Below are 15,494 nucleotides of genomic sequence, written 5' to 3'. Positions count from 1 at the left end.
AGTCTGAGTCGGTTCCTTTGCTGTTCTTCACATCAGACGCCGGTTAATTATAGAAGAGCTGTGAGCATATCAATTATTCAGAATCAAAAAAAGGGGAGGAAACATGGCGGAATGTATTAATTGTGCTTTTGCTTTTTAGTCATTATTGAACATTAACCGACAACAAACCTGCTCTAACGGCCTTTATTTTGTTCTAATGAACCAAAAATCAATCGCTTGTGACTGAATCAAATCATTTGCAGCTGGAAGGTTAATGAGTGCACATGAGCAGACTATACGGCTTTAAACAACATGGCCTGCTTTCTGACAGCACAGCTTCGCACATCGCGTCAGCAGCAGAACTTTTGGGAGCAAATTGATTAACAAGAGGTTACATTTTTTGAAGAATACTGAATAACAACTGAAACTGTTTCAGCACCAGCTTGGTGGCTGTGATGTGAAACCCTCCGCCTTGACAACATTTGGATGACTCTGGAAGGGCGTGCGGTGAATCGGCGCCGCTTTATCAAAAGAATAACGTCTCCGGGTTTAGTCAACTTGCAGCGCGCGAGCTGATTTGGGGAAGAGATGATGACTCTGCTCATACAGATGTGTGTTTGTGTTTGTGTACATGTCTGTCTGTGTGTTTGTTTACCAAATGTTACCGTACAGAGGGAGGACACGTGTGCGTCTAGCGAGCTGGAAATGTTGCACCAGCTGTTCCACTGCAACAATCAGTGTGCTCCATTTCACCTAACATGCTCGCCCATCTTCCTTCCTTGTCTCCTCCTTTACTTCCTTCCTTCCTTCCTTCCTTTCCTTCCTTCCTTCTGTAATTCCATTTGCCTTTTGTTCATTTTCGTACACAGTTTTTATTTGTTTGCCTTTATTTAGACTGCTTCATTTTTGGTCCACCAAGTAAAACAGTTAGTACCTGTGTTTTGAATAAATTAATAATTAAATAATGGTTGTTCCATTTCCTTCCTTGATGAATAGTTCTCACACAATGAGGCATAATAAATTCCTCTGTTTCACCCACAGGCTCTCAACGGTTTCGTCATGGTCCTCACAGCCAGCGGGACCATCTTCTACTCCTCTCACACCATCCAGGACTACCTGGGCTTCCACCAGGTATTCTTTTTCTACACCTCGGACTCCGTGTAAAGGGCAACACCTGTCATTCTCATGCGATAAAGAACAAAAGAACATTCTGGTCAGAGTGTGGTCTGGGCCACCAGATCTCATACAGCTCCAACACCCTTTTGCTGGAATTACAGTGTAGTTATTTGCTTCGCCCCTGAGGAAAGGTGGAGAAATCTCCAAAATCAGTTGAGGGGCTGCTTTAGTGATCATGAAGAGGATTAACAGATATTGAACAACAATTGTCACTTTTTTGGTAAATTTATGGGCTGATCTCACTGGCAGGGAAAAGCTGAGCATATTCAAGCTTTTATGTAGCACACCATAGGAAGACGCTGTTTTTACAGGAGATCCATTGCTGTCTCCCTAAGACAGTATAACCTGAACAGAATGAGTGGTGAAGCAGACAGAATAACTGCTAACGGTGTCCACCTATGATTTATGGACCCTGCTTTGTGCACTGGTGCACAGTCATGTTGGAACAGGAAGGGGCCATCCCCAAACTGTTCCACAAAGTTGGGAACATGGAATTGTCCAACATCTCTTGGTATGCTGAAGCGTTCAGAGTTCCTTTCACTGGAACTAAGGGGCCAAGCCCAGCTCCTGATAAACAACCCCACACCATAATCCCCCTCCACCAAACTTTACACGTGGCACAAAGTAGTCAGACAAGTACCGCTGCTAACGGTGTCCACTTTTTGTTCTAAGTTTGCTGACGACAGAGCGTTGTTCCTTTGGCCTCGTCCGTCCAGAGGCACCCTTTGACAAATTGACAGACTGCTTCTTGATGGACGGCTTGCGTGCAGCATCTGCTGGGAGCGGCTCGGGGGTCTTGTTTGATCCATTGGTCTGCTCCCTGCATGGTGCAGAGTCAGAGGCTCCAAAAAAAAGACCTGACCTATTTATAGCTTAGCCTTTAGCACAAAGCACCAGTCGCAGCAGTGGACAGCACACCTCTGCCCCACAGCTCAGCCAGATTGACAGATGACTGTGTACCTGTGCACTCATGTTTGGAAGAAGTACACACTACGGGGGAGTTCTCTCCTGTGGGACTCCTGCTACTACTGCTCCCCCTGCAGCCTCTGCTACAACTTCTACCACTAACGCACCCTTTTACACTTTCTAAGCAACGACTTTGACAAACTAGCGTGTAACGTTACATCAGTGAGAAATTTCAAGCATACAATTCAGTAGATGCTTCCAATTGTGTTATCTGTGGTCATGATCAGAGCCTCAAACCCCATGACTCATGCATTTTGGCTTTATTGAGTTTTTAAATGGATGCTAGATTATTAAAATCAGGTTCATTATAAATAAAATCCACATACTAGTTTTTTTTTAAAGGCCTATCATTTTGCATACGTTCTGCATGTCTCTACTGGCATGTAACTTCTCCAATTTTGGAATAAGTTAATTGTTCCTCTTGTTATCCTTTCTCAGACCGATGTCATGCACCAGAGTGTGTATGAGTTGGTCCATACGGAGGACCAGCAGGAGCTCAGGAGAAACCTGCACTGGGCTTTGAATCCTCCTCCTGCCCCTGCACCTGCCATCACCCAGGACTCCCCCCAAGGTGAGGACTCTCTACTCCAACGTGAGACTTTTATTAAGACCACAAGAGAAACCCAGTGATCCTGATGGGACTGAATACTGGTGTCTAAACTGAAAGCCTTGTCTGAAGGGCAAACGCCAATCATTTTACAACATATTTGGTTTGGTTTCCTGAAATCAAGGGTCTATTTCGTGTGACTATGCCAGAAGTATTTCTGTAATGTATTATGATATGCTGAAAAGGCTGTTAAATCTGTAGAGTTTGCAGATGCTTTGTGGAAATTGTCACGGATGGATTATTATAATAAAACAATAGTGCCCCTTGACACAGACATATCTATGTCTCTTTGAGGTCATTTTATAATCGTTTTGTTTCTCTTTTAGTGTTGTTGGTCTCTATTTGTGTGTGTTTTGTGTCTGTGTTTGGTACATGGCTATTTGAGTTACATTTTGAAGAGTTGGGTGAAGGCCAGAGAGGCCCTTGACACTCTGGGCCCTCGGGCCTTTGCCCAGTAGGCCTGTTTTAAAATCAGACTATACATCGTTTTCTTAAAATTGTTGCGTATCACACCCTTTTTAAGTGAACACAGTTTCAAGCATTAAGCCATCAGACCATTCACAGGTCAAGTCACATGACCCTGTAATCTTCACCGTGGCTTAAGAGGAGATGTGGTCCCAGATCTGCATTTGGGTTTTAAGATGCTTACGGTTCTGAGAAATGTGTTTAGACCAGGACCCGCAGCTCTGACTCAACTAACCCGCTTCTGCACTCCAGCCTCTAACATGCTGTCATTTGGTGTGTTAAGACCGTTCGCTCCAGGCCTCATTACATAAGGGGGGCAGCTGATGATATGAGACACGAATGAAGTCCACCTCAATTATAAATGCAGAGTTGTGTGTTTATAGCTTCAATAATGTGAAAATCAATATGTGTGTTGTGTATCGTTGTGAGAGTAATTTAATTAAATACAATTTTGATTACTGCGATACAGAATGATAGCACGCTATGGACGCTGTGGAGGTTTGTCAGTTCACTGGGTTTTTAATGCCAAATTCTCAGGTTAAACGGACTCTACTTTATAGCCATCATCACTGATGTCAGCCCGTGTTTTTGTAATTAGATTCAGAGATGGAACCAGACAGCAGCTCGTCTGTGGTCACCTACAAACCCGAGCAGCTTCCCCCAGAGAACTCGTCCTTCCTGGAGAGGAGCTTTGTGTGTCGCTTCCGCTGCCTCCTGGACAACTCCTCCGGCTTTCTGGTTAGTGAAATGTTCAAACAAAAGAGAGCAAAGATGCAGGATAAAGGTACATTTATACTGGAGCTGGAGACGCAAAGCTTTCAAAAGGTGGAATTTTGACTTAGTTCTGTGGTGATAAGATTTCCCAGTATTTCCACCTGCTCCCACAGCTGACCCTGAAACTCCTCCCACAGAAAGGTTGTTTTTCTTAAAAATAAGTCAAGCATGGTAAATATGACTCTTATAGATTATGTGTATTACGCTAAAGGATCAAGGAATCATTTATTGTCATTGTGCAACACAAGCATGCGCAACAAAATACAGCCGTAGCCCATTTGCTACACAAACAACATGACATTACAAAAAAAATGAACAAATTAAGATTTTGTGAAATTCATGGGAGCTACACGCCGCAGCAAATCCATGTTAAGAGACTTGAACAAAAACATAGATCTTCTTGAAGCCCTCAGAAAATAACTTCAGGTTGAGAGCAGCTAAAGGAGCACATGGATGGACAGCAGAGATCTGGATCAGTCTGAAGTTCACGGGATCCCCCAAAAAATCTACAGTGGAGCCGGGTGAGGCTCTACAGTCTCTCACATATCGGCACATTTGAAGGATTTATTCTGCTTTCCTTCCAGGCTTTGAACATCCACGGCAGACTGAAGTTTCTGCACGGACAGAACCAGCGGCAGGACAACGGAGGGAAGACCCCGCCCCAGCTCGCCCTTTTCGCTATCGCGACTCCTCTGCAGCCTCCGTCCATCCTGGAGATCCGGACCAAGAACATGATCTTCAGAACCAAACACAAGCTGGACTTCACACCCTTGGCCTGTGATGCAAAGTAATGCAAAAATACACTTAAAAGTTGCATATGTGTCTAATTGTAGAAGAGATTATTTGCTTGTTGAGATGATTTTTGTGAGGATAAAACAGAATTAGCAGAAGCTTCATGCATAATTATTCTCTTGAGTATTTGTTTTGCAGCAGATCATTGTGTCTCGCACCTTGAATCATGTTTTGAAAATGGATTCTGTTCTTGTGTCGTGCAGGGGGAAGATAGTGCTGGGATACACGGAGGCTGAACTGCGGGTGCGCGGATCTGGCTATCAGTTCATCCACGCAGCAGACATGTTGTACTGCGCCGAGAACCATGTCAGAAGTAAGTCGTGTTGGCACGCCGACGTGGATTAGGGGTCAAGACACCGGCCATGAACCGTAACATTGGCAGTTTGACTCTGGATTTATTGCATCTCTCTCTCTCTCTCCCTCATTTCCTTTCGTCTGGCACTTTTTAATAAAGGCATGAAATCCTTAAAAACAGACCAACAGCATGGTCTAGTTTTATGTGAGCAAAGGTGAAACGCTTATGGAGCTAGTTTTTCTTGTGAGAGATGGGAAATCTGTCATCACATCATAATTTGTAATAACAATAATGCAAATCATCTAAACTGAACATAAGCTATCGTATGAAAGTATGGCAATAAAAGCTTTCACCAGTGGCAAAAGGGCTTTTATTTGACATGCTTTTGATCATGCAGCCATTTCCTGAATTATTGGGCTACAAAACCAACTCCCGAAAGGCTCATTTCAAGACTTAATGCAACATTTTGAGTTGGCATGTTCAATTTTCTATTTTCTGCCTTCTATTGGACAATAAAGGAAATGAAGGGAGAGAGGTGCGAGCAGCAATGACATGGTTAACACACCCTTAGACAACAAACACACCTCTGATAAATCCCATACACGGACACTTCATTGCAGTGTTTCCTAAACATTCTTTTCTTGGGTTCCATTTAAACAAAAAAGACAAACCATTGTGACGCAATTCAAAAAGGGCCTCATCAGCAAATTTGTGTGTAAATGATCTGATCTGCACTGCATATTGAATTAGACCAAATTAATGCATTTTCTCATCTCTTCAGTTAAACAAACAGAATGTACGCTAGCCTTTCATATTGGATTCAATGTTAGAATGTGTCTATCATTATCAGAACAATACAGGCTCCCTCCTGTGGATAATATTTGTACTGCTGATTTACGCCAAACCCAACTATTCTTCGAGAATAGACGCACATAGCTGTTTCACTATCAGATTTTATACGTTTAAGACTTATTTATAACGATCCATGCATCTTTCATGTTATTCTGTGACAGAAACAAGTTGCCACTTTAGTTATAGTCCTGTAGATAAAAGTTGAGGAGGTGAGTTCCAACGTGGTCAGAGAGTTCAGACAGATTTCCCAAGTAATCCTACTGGATTACGGAGCAGATTGAGCAAAGCTGTAGAGCTGCCGGAGGAGAGGATAGCAGCCACAAATCCACTGCATGAGCAAAGCATCAGAAACCATCCTTACAGCAACACACAAACACTTCAGAGGTCAACGGCGGTCCACCTATCAGTGTGGTTTAATCAAGCAAGTACTGGAGAGCCAATAGGCCTTCTGCGTTCAGCCAACATTAATAATGTGGAAGTAGGATTTTGTGACCCGAGTCGCTGAAGCATGCAATACCAAAACACAAGGAAGAGAGAACGCTGAATATATGGGCTGTGATGAACTGCTTAAAAGAGCATTTTTTAAACCTGTTAATATATTTAATCTTGTGTAAATTATCTTGATCCAATAGAACCGCCTCATTAATTTGTAAATATAAGCCCAGAAAGCACATTACTGAATATATTCATAATACCTCATAGTGTGTGATAAGATGTCACTTTCATTTATACGTTTCTCAACCATTACTGGCCAGATTTATATAAAACTCTTCTGTTGATATTCATCACTGTAACATGCCATCAACTCACAGGATTTACAGGATTTCTGTCAATTGATTTTTAAATTTAATATAAGTCCCCCTTGAAGGAAACTTTTTTTAATTTTGTGACCCTCCATTCACTGCTGAAGCATGCAAGAAACACTACAGGTATCCACCAATTTGCAAAAGTACAGTTTTGGACTCGCTGAAATAAAGTGTTTTCAGTAGGTTCCTATTAACTTTGTATGGCATATCCATGATTATAAGTGTGTTTGTGTTCCATATCTGTAGTGATGAAGACCGGAGAGAGTGGTCTGACTGTGTTCAGGCTCCTCACTAAGGAGAATCGCTGGAAATGGGTCCAAGCCAACGCCAGGCTGGTCTACAAGAGCAGCAAACCGGACTACATCATCGCCACCCAGAGGCCTCTTTTGTATGTTTTACTTTTGAATTATGCTGCGTCGTAACCCTCCAAATATACCACTTATCTTCAAAGATAAGCAAAGTAAACTTACAGCAACAGAACCATGATAGTATATCAAAGTGTATAGATGGACAAATACTAATTCCCATGTCTTTTATTCTGGTTTATGTAGGGGATTTATACCTTTTATATATGCGTGTCACAGACTCCCATTTTTATACATATTTATGATATGATATACCAAACCAGTAACAAAGCTAGCAACTTTAAATCCTGGTTAAATGAATTGTCTCCAGACAATAATCATGTTTTCTATCTTTAATAGGGATGAAGAGGGAGGAGAACACTTGCGTAAGCGCTCCATGCATCTACCCTTCACCTATGCTACAGGTGAGGCCCTGCTCTACCAGTCCAACCATCCCATAGCAGCCTTTAGAGATGGAAGCCATGACAAAAATGGCAGTAAGTCAAAGAAGAGCCGGACTGAAAGGCTCGTGAGGGAGGGCCTGGACCCTGGCTCTCTTCTCGGGGCACTCATGAGTCAGGATGAGTCGGTGTACGTTTGCCAGCCCGCCCTGGAGCCCAAAATGTCATTCCATAGCTTCTTCGGAGACCAAATGGGCTTCTCAGACTCTGAAACCTCCAGCATGCACATGAGCTGGGATGAGCCAAGCAACGGTTCGCTGGGTCCAGCCATCACGGAGCCAAGCCCCGGCTTTGACCCGCTACTGGCTACTCTGGACTCCCTCTCGCTGGAAGGCCATGGGGTCGTGGATTCGGAAGAGGGGGTGTGTTCGAATGGCGATCTGTTTGGAGCTCTGGAAGGGCTTGGGCTGAGTGCCGAGGACCTAGAGCTGCTGCTGCTGGACGAGCGGATGATCAGAGTCGAGATGGACCCGGAACGTGTGCCCTCCTTGGATGACCTTCTGACAAACGATGAGATCCTTTCATATATCTACGACTCCATAGAGGGGAAGACTGATTCCACGGAGCACAGAGGGCCGGTGCCTCCCAGCGCTGCCTCGGCACCAGCCGCAAATGTGTGTGAAAGTAACCCCACTCCAGACCCTAATGTGCAAATGCAGTTTTCTCACCATAAGCCTCCTCAAGTGGGGCGCGCTCCCATCCTCCAGCTGTCCCAGCAGATGCAACAGCACCTCAACATGCGGCCGGATAAAGTGGTGCACGACTGGGGGCAGCAGGGCAGCCATTTGGCTGACACTATAGTCAACGGGGAGCTGCTGGGGCAAAATCAACTGATCACTAATGGACAATGGACAGCCCAAAACATTCTAGTCACTGCAGGGATCCAGGTGGAACACTATAAAACACAACAGACTTTCAATGGCAAGGCCTCAGAGCTGGATGGGAAGTTTCATCAGCAGCAAACGCATCAACACTACCTTCAACAGCTGCAGCATCAGCAGCAACCCAGGGTGCAGAACCACCTCTCACAGCAGTGCCATGCCAATCAGAAGGCGGCCAACCTCAACGGACTCTGTGGCATCTCCAGCATGGAGCAGTTAGTGGGGAAAGCCCAGTGGCAGGACTTTGGATTCAGCGAGAGTCTGGGAAGCAACCCCTGCCTCGATAACGGCCAAAAACCTCCTGCAAACTCCTCACTGGATTCTTGCATGGATTATAGCATGCCCGATATTGACGATGCAGATTACACGATGAGTGGAAATGGTTTGTTTGGGGGGAGTGGACCACAGCACGGGGCCGAGTCCACAGTTTCCTCCTTCCAGGGGATGAACCACAAACTGCAGCAGGATCAGATCCCAGTTCCTTTGGCTCAGGTCATCTCCAGCCTGTCTCAGTGCCCTCCCCCCAACGCCTCCCTGGAGCAGATCCTCGGAGTGGGCAAGCCCTGCCGGCAGTTGGACCACTATGGCATGGTGACCTCTGAGATCCCTCATGACCCCACTCCCAATAAGGTGAGGATGCTGAAAAATTAACATATTGTTATGATTTGAACTAGGATGTTCATTCTTGAGTTTTAGCAACAATATGTGCAACAAAGAAATAGAACCTCAAGGTATACTTTCTGACTTTTTGACAACATGAGCTATTCTGTTACAGATGGTTCTCAGGGCTTTTCGAATGATCATGCATTATCATCGTCACGGTTTTAGTAACATTTTTCCTATTCAGCTGTACTGGTATCGGTACTTGGGATTGCTCCATACGTTGGTCTAAAACTTTCACTATTGGTCTATAATTGATCCAACTAAACTTTAGAGCTTGTGCAATTTACACCTACATTACTGTCCTTAAATGTATAGAACAATACATTTCAAACTTATTCTAATCGGATAAATAATGACAGGCAGGCCTAACATGTCTAAATGCCAGAAAAGGACAACAGTTGCCACGGCGCTGTCTTTTTTTGGACATCTGTGACGTGTTTGTTTTGAGGATTTAGGGTTGAAAAGACATGATGTGCTGTGACGTACAAAAAGGGGAAGATCTGCACTGCTTTTACTTGCTGCAGAGACTGAAAGGGTTTGCAGACACAAGAAGAGGCCTTACTTAAACTAAAACACAAAAGATGGTGCAAGAAATTATGATTAACATGAATCCCAACAAATGCCAGAGGACATCAGAAACGGACGTCTTTAAGGTTAATCTGACATGAAGATAAAGTACAATTCAGAAAGTCAGCATTATGTTAATAACGGAACGTGAAAGAAAACATGTACACGTTTTTTTCACTTTCAGTTTCGCTCATAGGCCATCCTTACGATCAGAACACCGTAGGAGCAATTCAATTACATTTTTCTCTGGGTTTTCCCTCCAAACAGTTTTCTTTCTTGGATCTCAAAGGCTATTAAATCTTTTCTACCGTAAATTTGCAACATTAATCTCATAGAATTTGTGTTTCTTGTCTGAATATTAAAGTCTCCTCTGTCTCTGTAATTATTCTTTATTTTTGTTTCCTTAAATGGGCCAAATAAGCTGTCGAGTTTAAATATTTACTTCATATTCCCTGAATCCACAGTTTGCCGGTATCACACTGGATGTGGAGGGAGTTGTGTTTCTTGAGCATTGCTCCCACTTGTTCCATATATGAGCCTATTTTCTAATATTACTTCCAGCTGTCTGTATTCATGATGTCCTCTTGCCTTGTGCAGATGGAGAACGGTTGCCACCTGAACAGTACGTACCCAGGAGGCTGTGCTCTGCCCACTAGAAACGGAGCAGCACCCCCTACTGTCCAGATGCCTGGCCCTGAGACTTTGTCCAGCGTCCCTGACCCGCCAGTGACCGGCTTCTACCTCTGACCAGCTGACCAGGAACAGTCATGCAGCAGGAAACACACAGTGACTGGACCAGCCTTATACATCTAAATAACACAACAGGCAAAGCTGAATAAACGTAGGCCTATATGTTTTTTTTTCTTCTTCTTCTTTCTTTTGTTTCTAATTTGTAAGATTTTTCTTTTTTGGTGTGTACGTGTGTGTGTATGTATGTGTGTGTGTGTGTGTGCGCGCGCGTGTGTGTGTGTGTGTGTGTGTGGGGGGGGGGTGTTTATTTCAAATCACATTATCATATGAGTCCTTTGTTTACAATAATGCAGTCAAGAGTGCTCAGCTGGGTTTATTCAAAGTGATACAGAGAGGTAAATGTGAGTTTTTTCAGATACAACACAAAGCAGAATTTAGAGTTGAGCATGAAAAATATGCATAGTTTTATTATTCAATATTTAAATCCCAAAACATTTTATACATCTGTCATTTAATGTAAGATCTTGTTTGTAGCGCGTGAAAGAGCAAGATAAAGCAAGGAAGAGATGCCCTGAAATAAACTTGGTTAATAAATGACTGATACCAGTGTACCAGTGGAGGCTGAATAAAAGTAATTACATATAATTGTAGTAGTTCATTAAAGGACTAGTCAATCAACACAAAGTGATTCATAATTGTAGTAATTTTCAGCAGTCATTTGCATCAGGATTTGCTCATTTTCCTTTATTCAATTAAAATCAATATCTTTGAGTTTTGGATTGTTAGTCTGAAGACATCGTGGTCAGCTAAATTGCTGAATCAAGAATGAAAATGATCGTTAGTTGCAGCCCTAAAATGTAAGATGTGAAAACAGTCAAGCAGAAGCAAAGAGAGGTTGTCTTGTGTCTCCACTTCATGAATGTACAGAGGAATATTACTATCTGACCACGCATAAAAGGCAGTTTTATGTTGTGACTTTAAGATTTTCCTGTTTTTAAAGAGTAACTAAACCCCAACGTTTTGGCGATGGTGCCTCTAGCCTGGAAATGAAAAAAAATGCCTCTCGTACATGAAAAAATGAGAGACCTGTGCAGGGGAGTCGGCTTACATCACAGGCCCGTTCTCTCATTTCTGTGGCCTCGAAATTAAACATTAGCATGAGAAAATGGCGAATCAGGGTTATTGAGCGACTGGGGATAAGACTGTGCTTTCCAACACTGTGACAAGAGTGTGTGGATGAAGCGTTAAGGTGTTCAGTATTACTAATTTAAGGACTGGCTAGTTAGCTAGCTAGTATGCTAATTCCTTGCTGATTTCATGCCGTTACAGAAGATAAACCACACCCCAAAAACCTCTGGGCTCGACCTACATTACTTCAACATAGCCTAGACTTACTGTTTAACTTACCGTTCATGATGGTCCTTCCATTAGCTTATGCTAATCTTTAGCATCAAGCCTAATCGCTAATGCTCATTGCTAGCATGCTGGCTGTGGTTATCATTATGGTCAGCTAGGAGCTGTAAAGGTCCGTTAAAAAATACAGTTTAAAAACTTGTGTTAACATTTGTGAATTTGAGTTTATAGGCTTGGATATGAGAAGCATTAGCGGCCACCTGGCTCCAGATCAGTCCAAATGCAAAATTCAATTGTAATAGTCACATTTCACCCAGTAGAGGGCAGTTGTTCTGCAAGCGTATAACACAAGCACTTAAAGGTCAAGATTAGGAACTAAATCAAAAACACCACCAACTACCCAGATAAATTGTTTTCTTCTGGGGAAAAAAACGTTTTGGGGTTTAGTGACTCTTTAATCATAATATGGTTTGATCCACTTTGTATCTGAATGCATCATAAAACACACACACAAAAACACACTCAAATCCAACTTGATGTCTGGTCCTGGCAGTCCATAGCATCGTTTTCCGTCATTCCACAAGAATGTAATCTTTCAGTGTTTTCTTTGAAATCGTCAACAACGAGATTAATTCATATGTGTTTGAAAAATAAGTATAGAATATGGAAATTATGGCTAGAAATATCCTGCACTTTATTTCAAGCAGCCACTTAATGCAGATGTGTAGTCCGGGATGCTGGGCTGGGCTGATTATGACCAGTTTGCTTTCTTTTTATTCTTATTTTGAGGCACATTTCAGGTGATGGGTTAATGTCCTCACAAGCACAAACACCTCTGTACAATTGTTAGTGTCATCATTTTTATCTTTCTCCACTTGAATTATTATTTTTTTGTCTTTGCTGATGTTGGACCTCTCGATTCTGGATATTTTGGTTTAATGTTTAACTGACTTGATAAGAAGCAGTCCATTTTAACATCTCTGTATTTATTCCTGCAGCAAGTAAGCATCCTTGATTATTTTGAAGTTGATGTGTTGTCATTCTCTTGTATGACAAAAAAGAAAACGTGATACTTTGTCCTCTTCTTAGCTAAGCAGGGGTTGCCCTCGCTCTCCTGAGAGAATCAGTGAATCCAGACACAACTCCATCACGTTACAATCCAAGTTTTTCAAGGAAAAGTCTGACATCTTCTGGGAAATCCTCGTGTGTGTGAAGCGAAGATTGATATAAACACACAGAGATGAACTTAAAGCAATCTTCTCCCCTGACAAAATGTGAGACTTTTTCTTTTAAATGGTAGACATTTTGGCGATATATCAGGTCATTCACTTCAGGTCTACACACAGCAGTTACAGAATGGCAAACACTGAAAAACCAAATGTATTAGTATTAAAAAAGAGAGATCTCTACTGGATGGATACAGATCTGAATGTTTCTTGTACATAATGAAACGACTGGAAAACGATGCAGAGAAGAATTATTTCATGGTGAAGTGATGCTGAAAAGAGATTTCCATTTTAATTGTTCAAATAATGTCATTACTATTGGTATTAATATTATTGTTCTATGTTTTATGTTGAAATGTGATACACGCGTGGTTACATGTCATTCGGATTGACTCGTTTTTCTTTCCCTTTCTTTTACTAAGGCGGAAATGTTTGTTATATTTAATATGATTGATGTGACTTATTAACAATGTGAAGAAAAGACGTGTATACAAAGGCAAACACAGGCTTTGACAAATACAGGTATGTACATAGTTTTACGTCAAGTCACTCGTTTCAAGCACTATTTTTAAAACACACGCTTATCAAACTCCTTGGTTGATTTTGCTTTTTAAAATTGTAAATAGTACTCATCACGAAACACTGGACTCTATGACAGCCTGAAAATGGTGCCATACTACTGAGACTTGTAAAATAGGCTACAATGTTGGAGAGTTTTCATTTTGTCTTTTGTTTAGCCACAGTAACTTTAATAAGATGCTAACGGGACAAGGTGTAGCAGGTTTGACTCGTGTCCTTTGACTGCTCGTTTCAAATGTATTATTTTTCTTCCTTTTGAAATAAAGGATTTCTTCAATCACAGAAGACAAAAACACAAACATCTTGCGAGCGTATTACTGACTCACTGGTGCGTCTCCTCCGGCTTTCTATTCACTTGGACAGTAAAGGTTTAACAGCGGGTTTCTGACCTGCATCAGCGTCTCCTGGCGTGTAAAGGTGTTATGTGAAGCATTTTGACATCAATAAATCCTTACCACATTGACTGTGAGATGTCTGCATAATTACTGTGAACAGAGTCACGGCCAGTGAGCCACAAAGATGCTCAATGTTATTGAATCACAGAAAGTGCAGGCCTTAAACACTTAAATCATTACAATGTAAATGTAAGATTAATATCTGTAAATGTAATGTTAAGATGTAACAAACAGGCAGAAATGGCCTTGAGGCTAAGAGGTTAAGACTTAAGATACTTTCAAAAAATGTAGTCGGCATCTAGTACTTAAAGTAATTCATTTTCAAATGGGCAACAGGCCGTAGTTTGGCCTTACCTCCAGTATCCTACATGGTAGTTGTGGAAATCTACTCAAGTACTGTAGGCCTACTTCAGTACAAATTTAAGGTAGGCTACTTGTACACTAGTGTTTTCCTACTCCAGTGAGAAATATTGTTTTTTTTATTATCATTACTCCATTTATTTATTTGATAATTGTGGGGTTTTTTGCACACAAAACATATGACATGTTGCAGTGGAAATTATTTGTAGATTAATTAATTATTACTATAAAAGTTTTCATCCTTAAATGATAAATCTTTCATGGTTCAAGCTTTACTATTTAATTCCTTTAATACCTTCTAAAATTAATTTTGCCATAAGGTTGAGGGATTGTTGCTTGGACAAAACACAGTGTCATTTTGAGTAGTTGTGACAGTATTTCTCACTTTTTTCTGAATTTTTATGGAAACTGAACAATGAATCGATTAAAGGGAAAGCCTACTATTGGAGCAAAAAAATATGAATAGAAGTAAATGGTGGCTGCATTTAACTAAAGCGAAACTATGTCAAATCATCCAGTCTGCTCTGCAAAGTTTCAACCATTTAGTGCGTTCGTCAGAAATGTCCCGCCCCCTACCATAACCACAAAACAGGAATTGTACTGTGAGGAATGTTGTCAAATTAATTTTTGCCTCAAACTTGTGCAAGAAAAGCAAGGCGAAAACAGTTAAATGCATGCAAGTATTAATAATCTAATGATACAATAATCATATAACAACAAACAAAATTGCGTTTTCCATGCAACTTAACTAGCAATTACGTTTCGAGGGGAATGTATTTTGTAGAAAGTCCACCACCCCTCCCTCCCTTGTATGCAGACTTTTACAGACTCTCTTCATACGAGTGATACATCAAAAACAAACGTAACGCGTCCGTCTAGGAATTACTATAATTCATCCCAGCTGGAAATTCACGAGCTGCCTTTTTCCATCAAAGTAATTTTCTGCTCCCTGAGGAGCCTCTTACTTCCCTTCCGAACAAACAGACTCTTGCATCCTACTAACTGATGTGGATGGAGGCGACATCACACATGCTGCCTGCAGAGTCACTGTAATGCGTTGTGATGGGCGGGCTGCCAGAGGGGAGCAGCAGTGGCACTATGAGAAGGTAAGAAGGGACACACAGTCACAATATAGACTTCCTCCACTTTGTCACACACAAACACTGTTCTTAGGTGTTTCTGCTATTGTTAGTGGTGCAGCAAAAGATGAGCTACATTGTGTTGAATCCAAATTTCAAATGGCTGAGGTGTTTGACAGTGAAG

The 15,494-nt window shown here is 41.8% G+C and overlaps 2 protein-coding genes across 2 annotated transcripts in view; one reads left to right on the top strand and one right to left on the bottom strand.

Annotated features, from left to right (window-relative positions):
• LOC311021712 (aryl hydrocarbon receptor-like) overlaps positions 1-11,118 on the top strand; it is a 36,922-nt gene extending 25,804 nt beyond the window's left edge. The window contains exons 4-11 of the mRNA XM_084022456.1: positions 1,021-1,110; positions 2,560-2,692; positions 3,792-3,931; positions 4,552-4,754; positions 4,963-5,072; positions 6,959-7,100; positions 7,417-9,028; positions 10,226-11,118. Of these exons, the coding sequence (XP_083878582.1) occupies positions 1,021-1,110; positions 2,560-2,692; positions 3,792-3,931; positions 4,552-4,754; positions 4,963-5,072; positions 6,959-7,100; positions 7,417-9,028; positions 10,226-10,375 (2,580 nt within the window). The 3' untranslated portion in view covers positions 10,376-11,118. The remainder of the gene's footprint in view (positions 1-1,020; positions 1,111-2,559; positions 2,693-3,791; positions 3,932-4,551; positions 4,755-4,962; positions 5,073-6,958; positions 7,101-7,416; positions 9,029-10,225) is intronic.
• LOC311021713 (uncharacterized protein) overlaps positions 1-15,494 on the bottom strand; it is a 441,358-nt gene that overhangs the window by 151,359 nt on the left and 274,505 nt on the right. The gene's annotated exons all lie outside the window — the stretch shown is intronic.

Source organism: Eutrigla gurnardus (genome assembly GCF_963514095.1).
Source record: "Eutrigla gurnardus genome assembly, chromosome: 12".
NCBI lineage: Eukaryota > Metazoa > Chordata > Actinopteri > Perciformes > Triglidae > Eutrigla > Eutrigla gurnardus.
The sequence above is the reverse complement of the archived record's forward strand: the minus strand, read 5'-3'. Positions and strand labels throughout refer to the sequence as shown.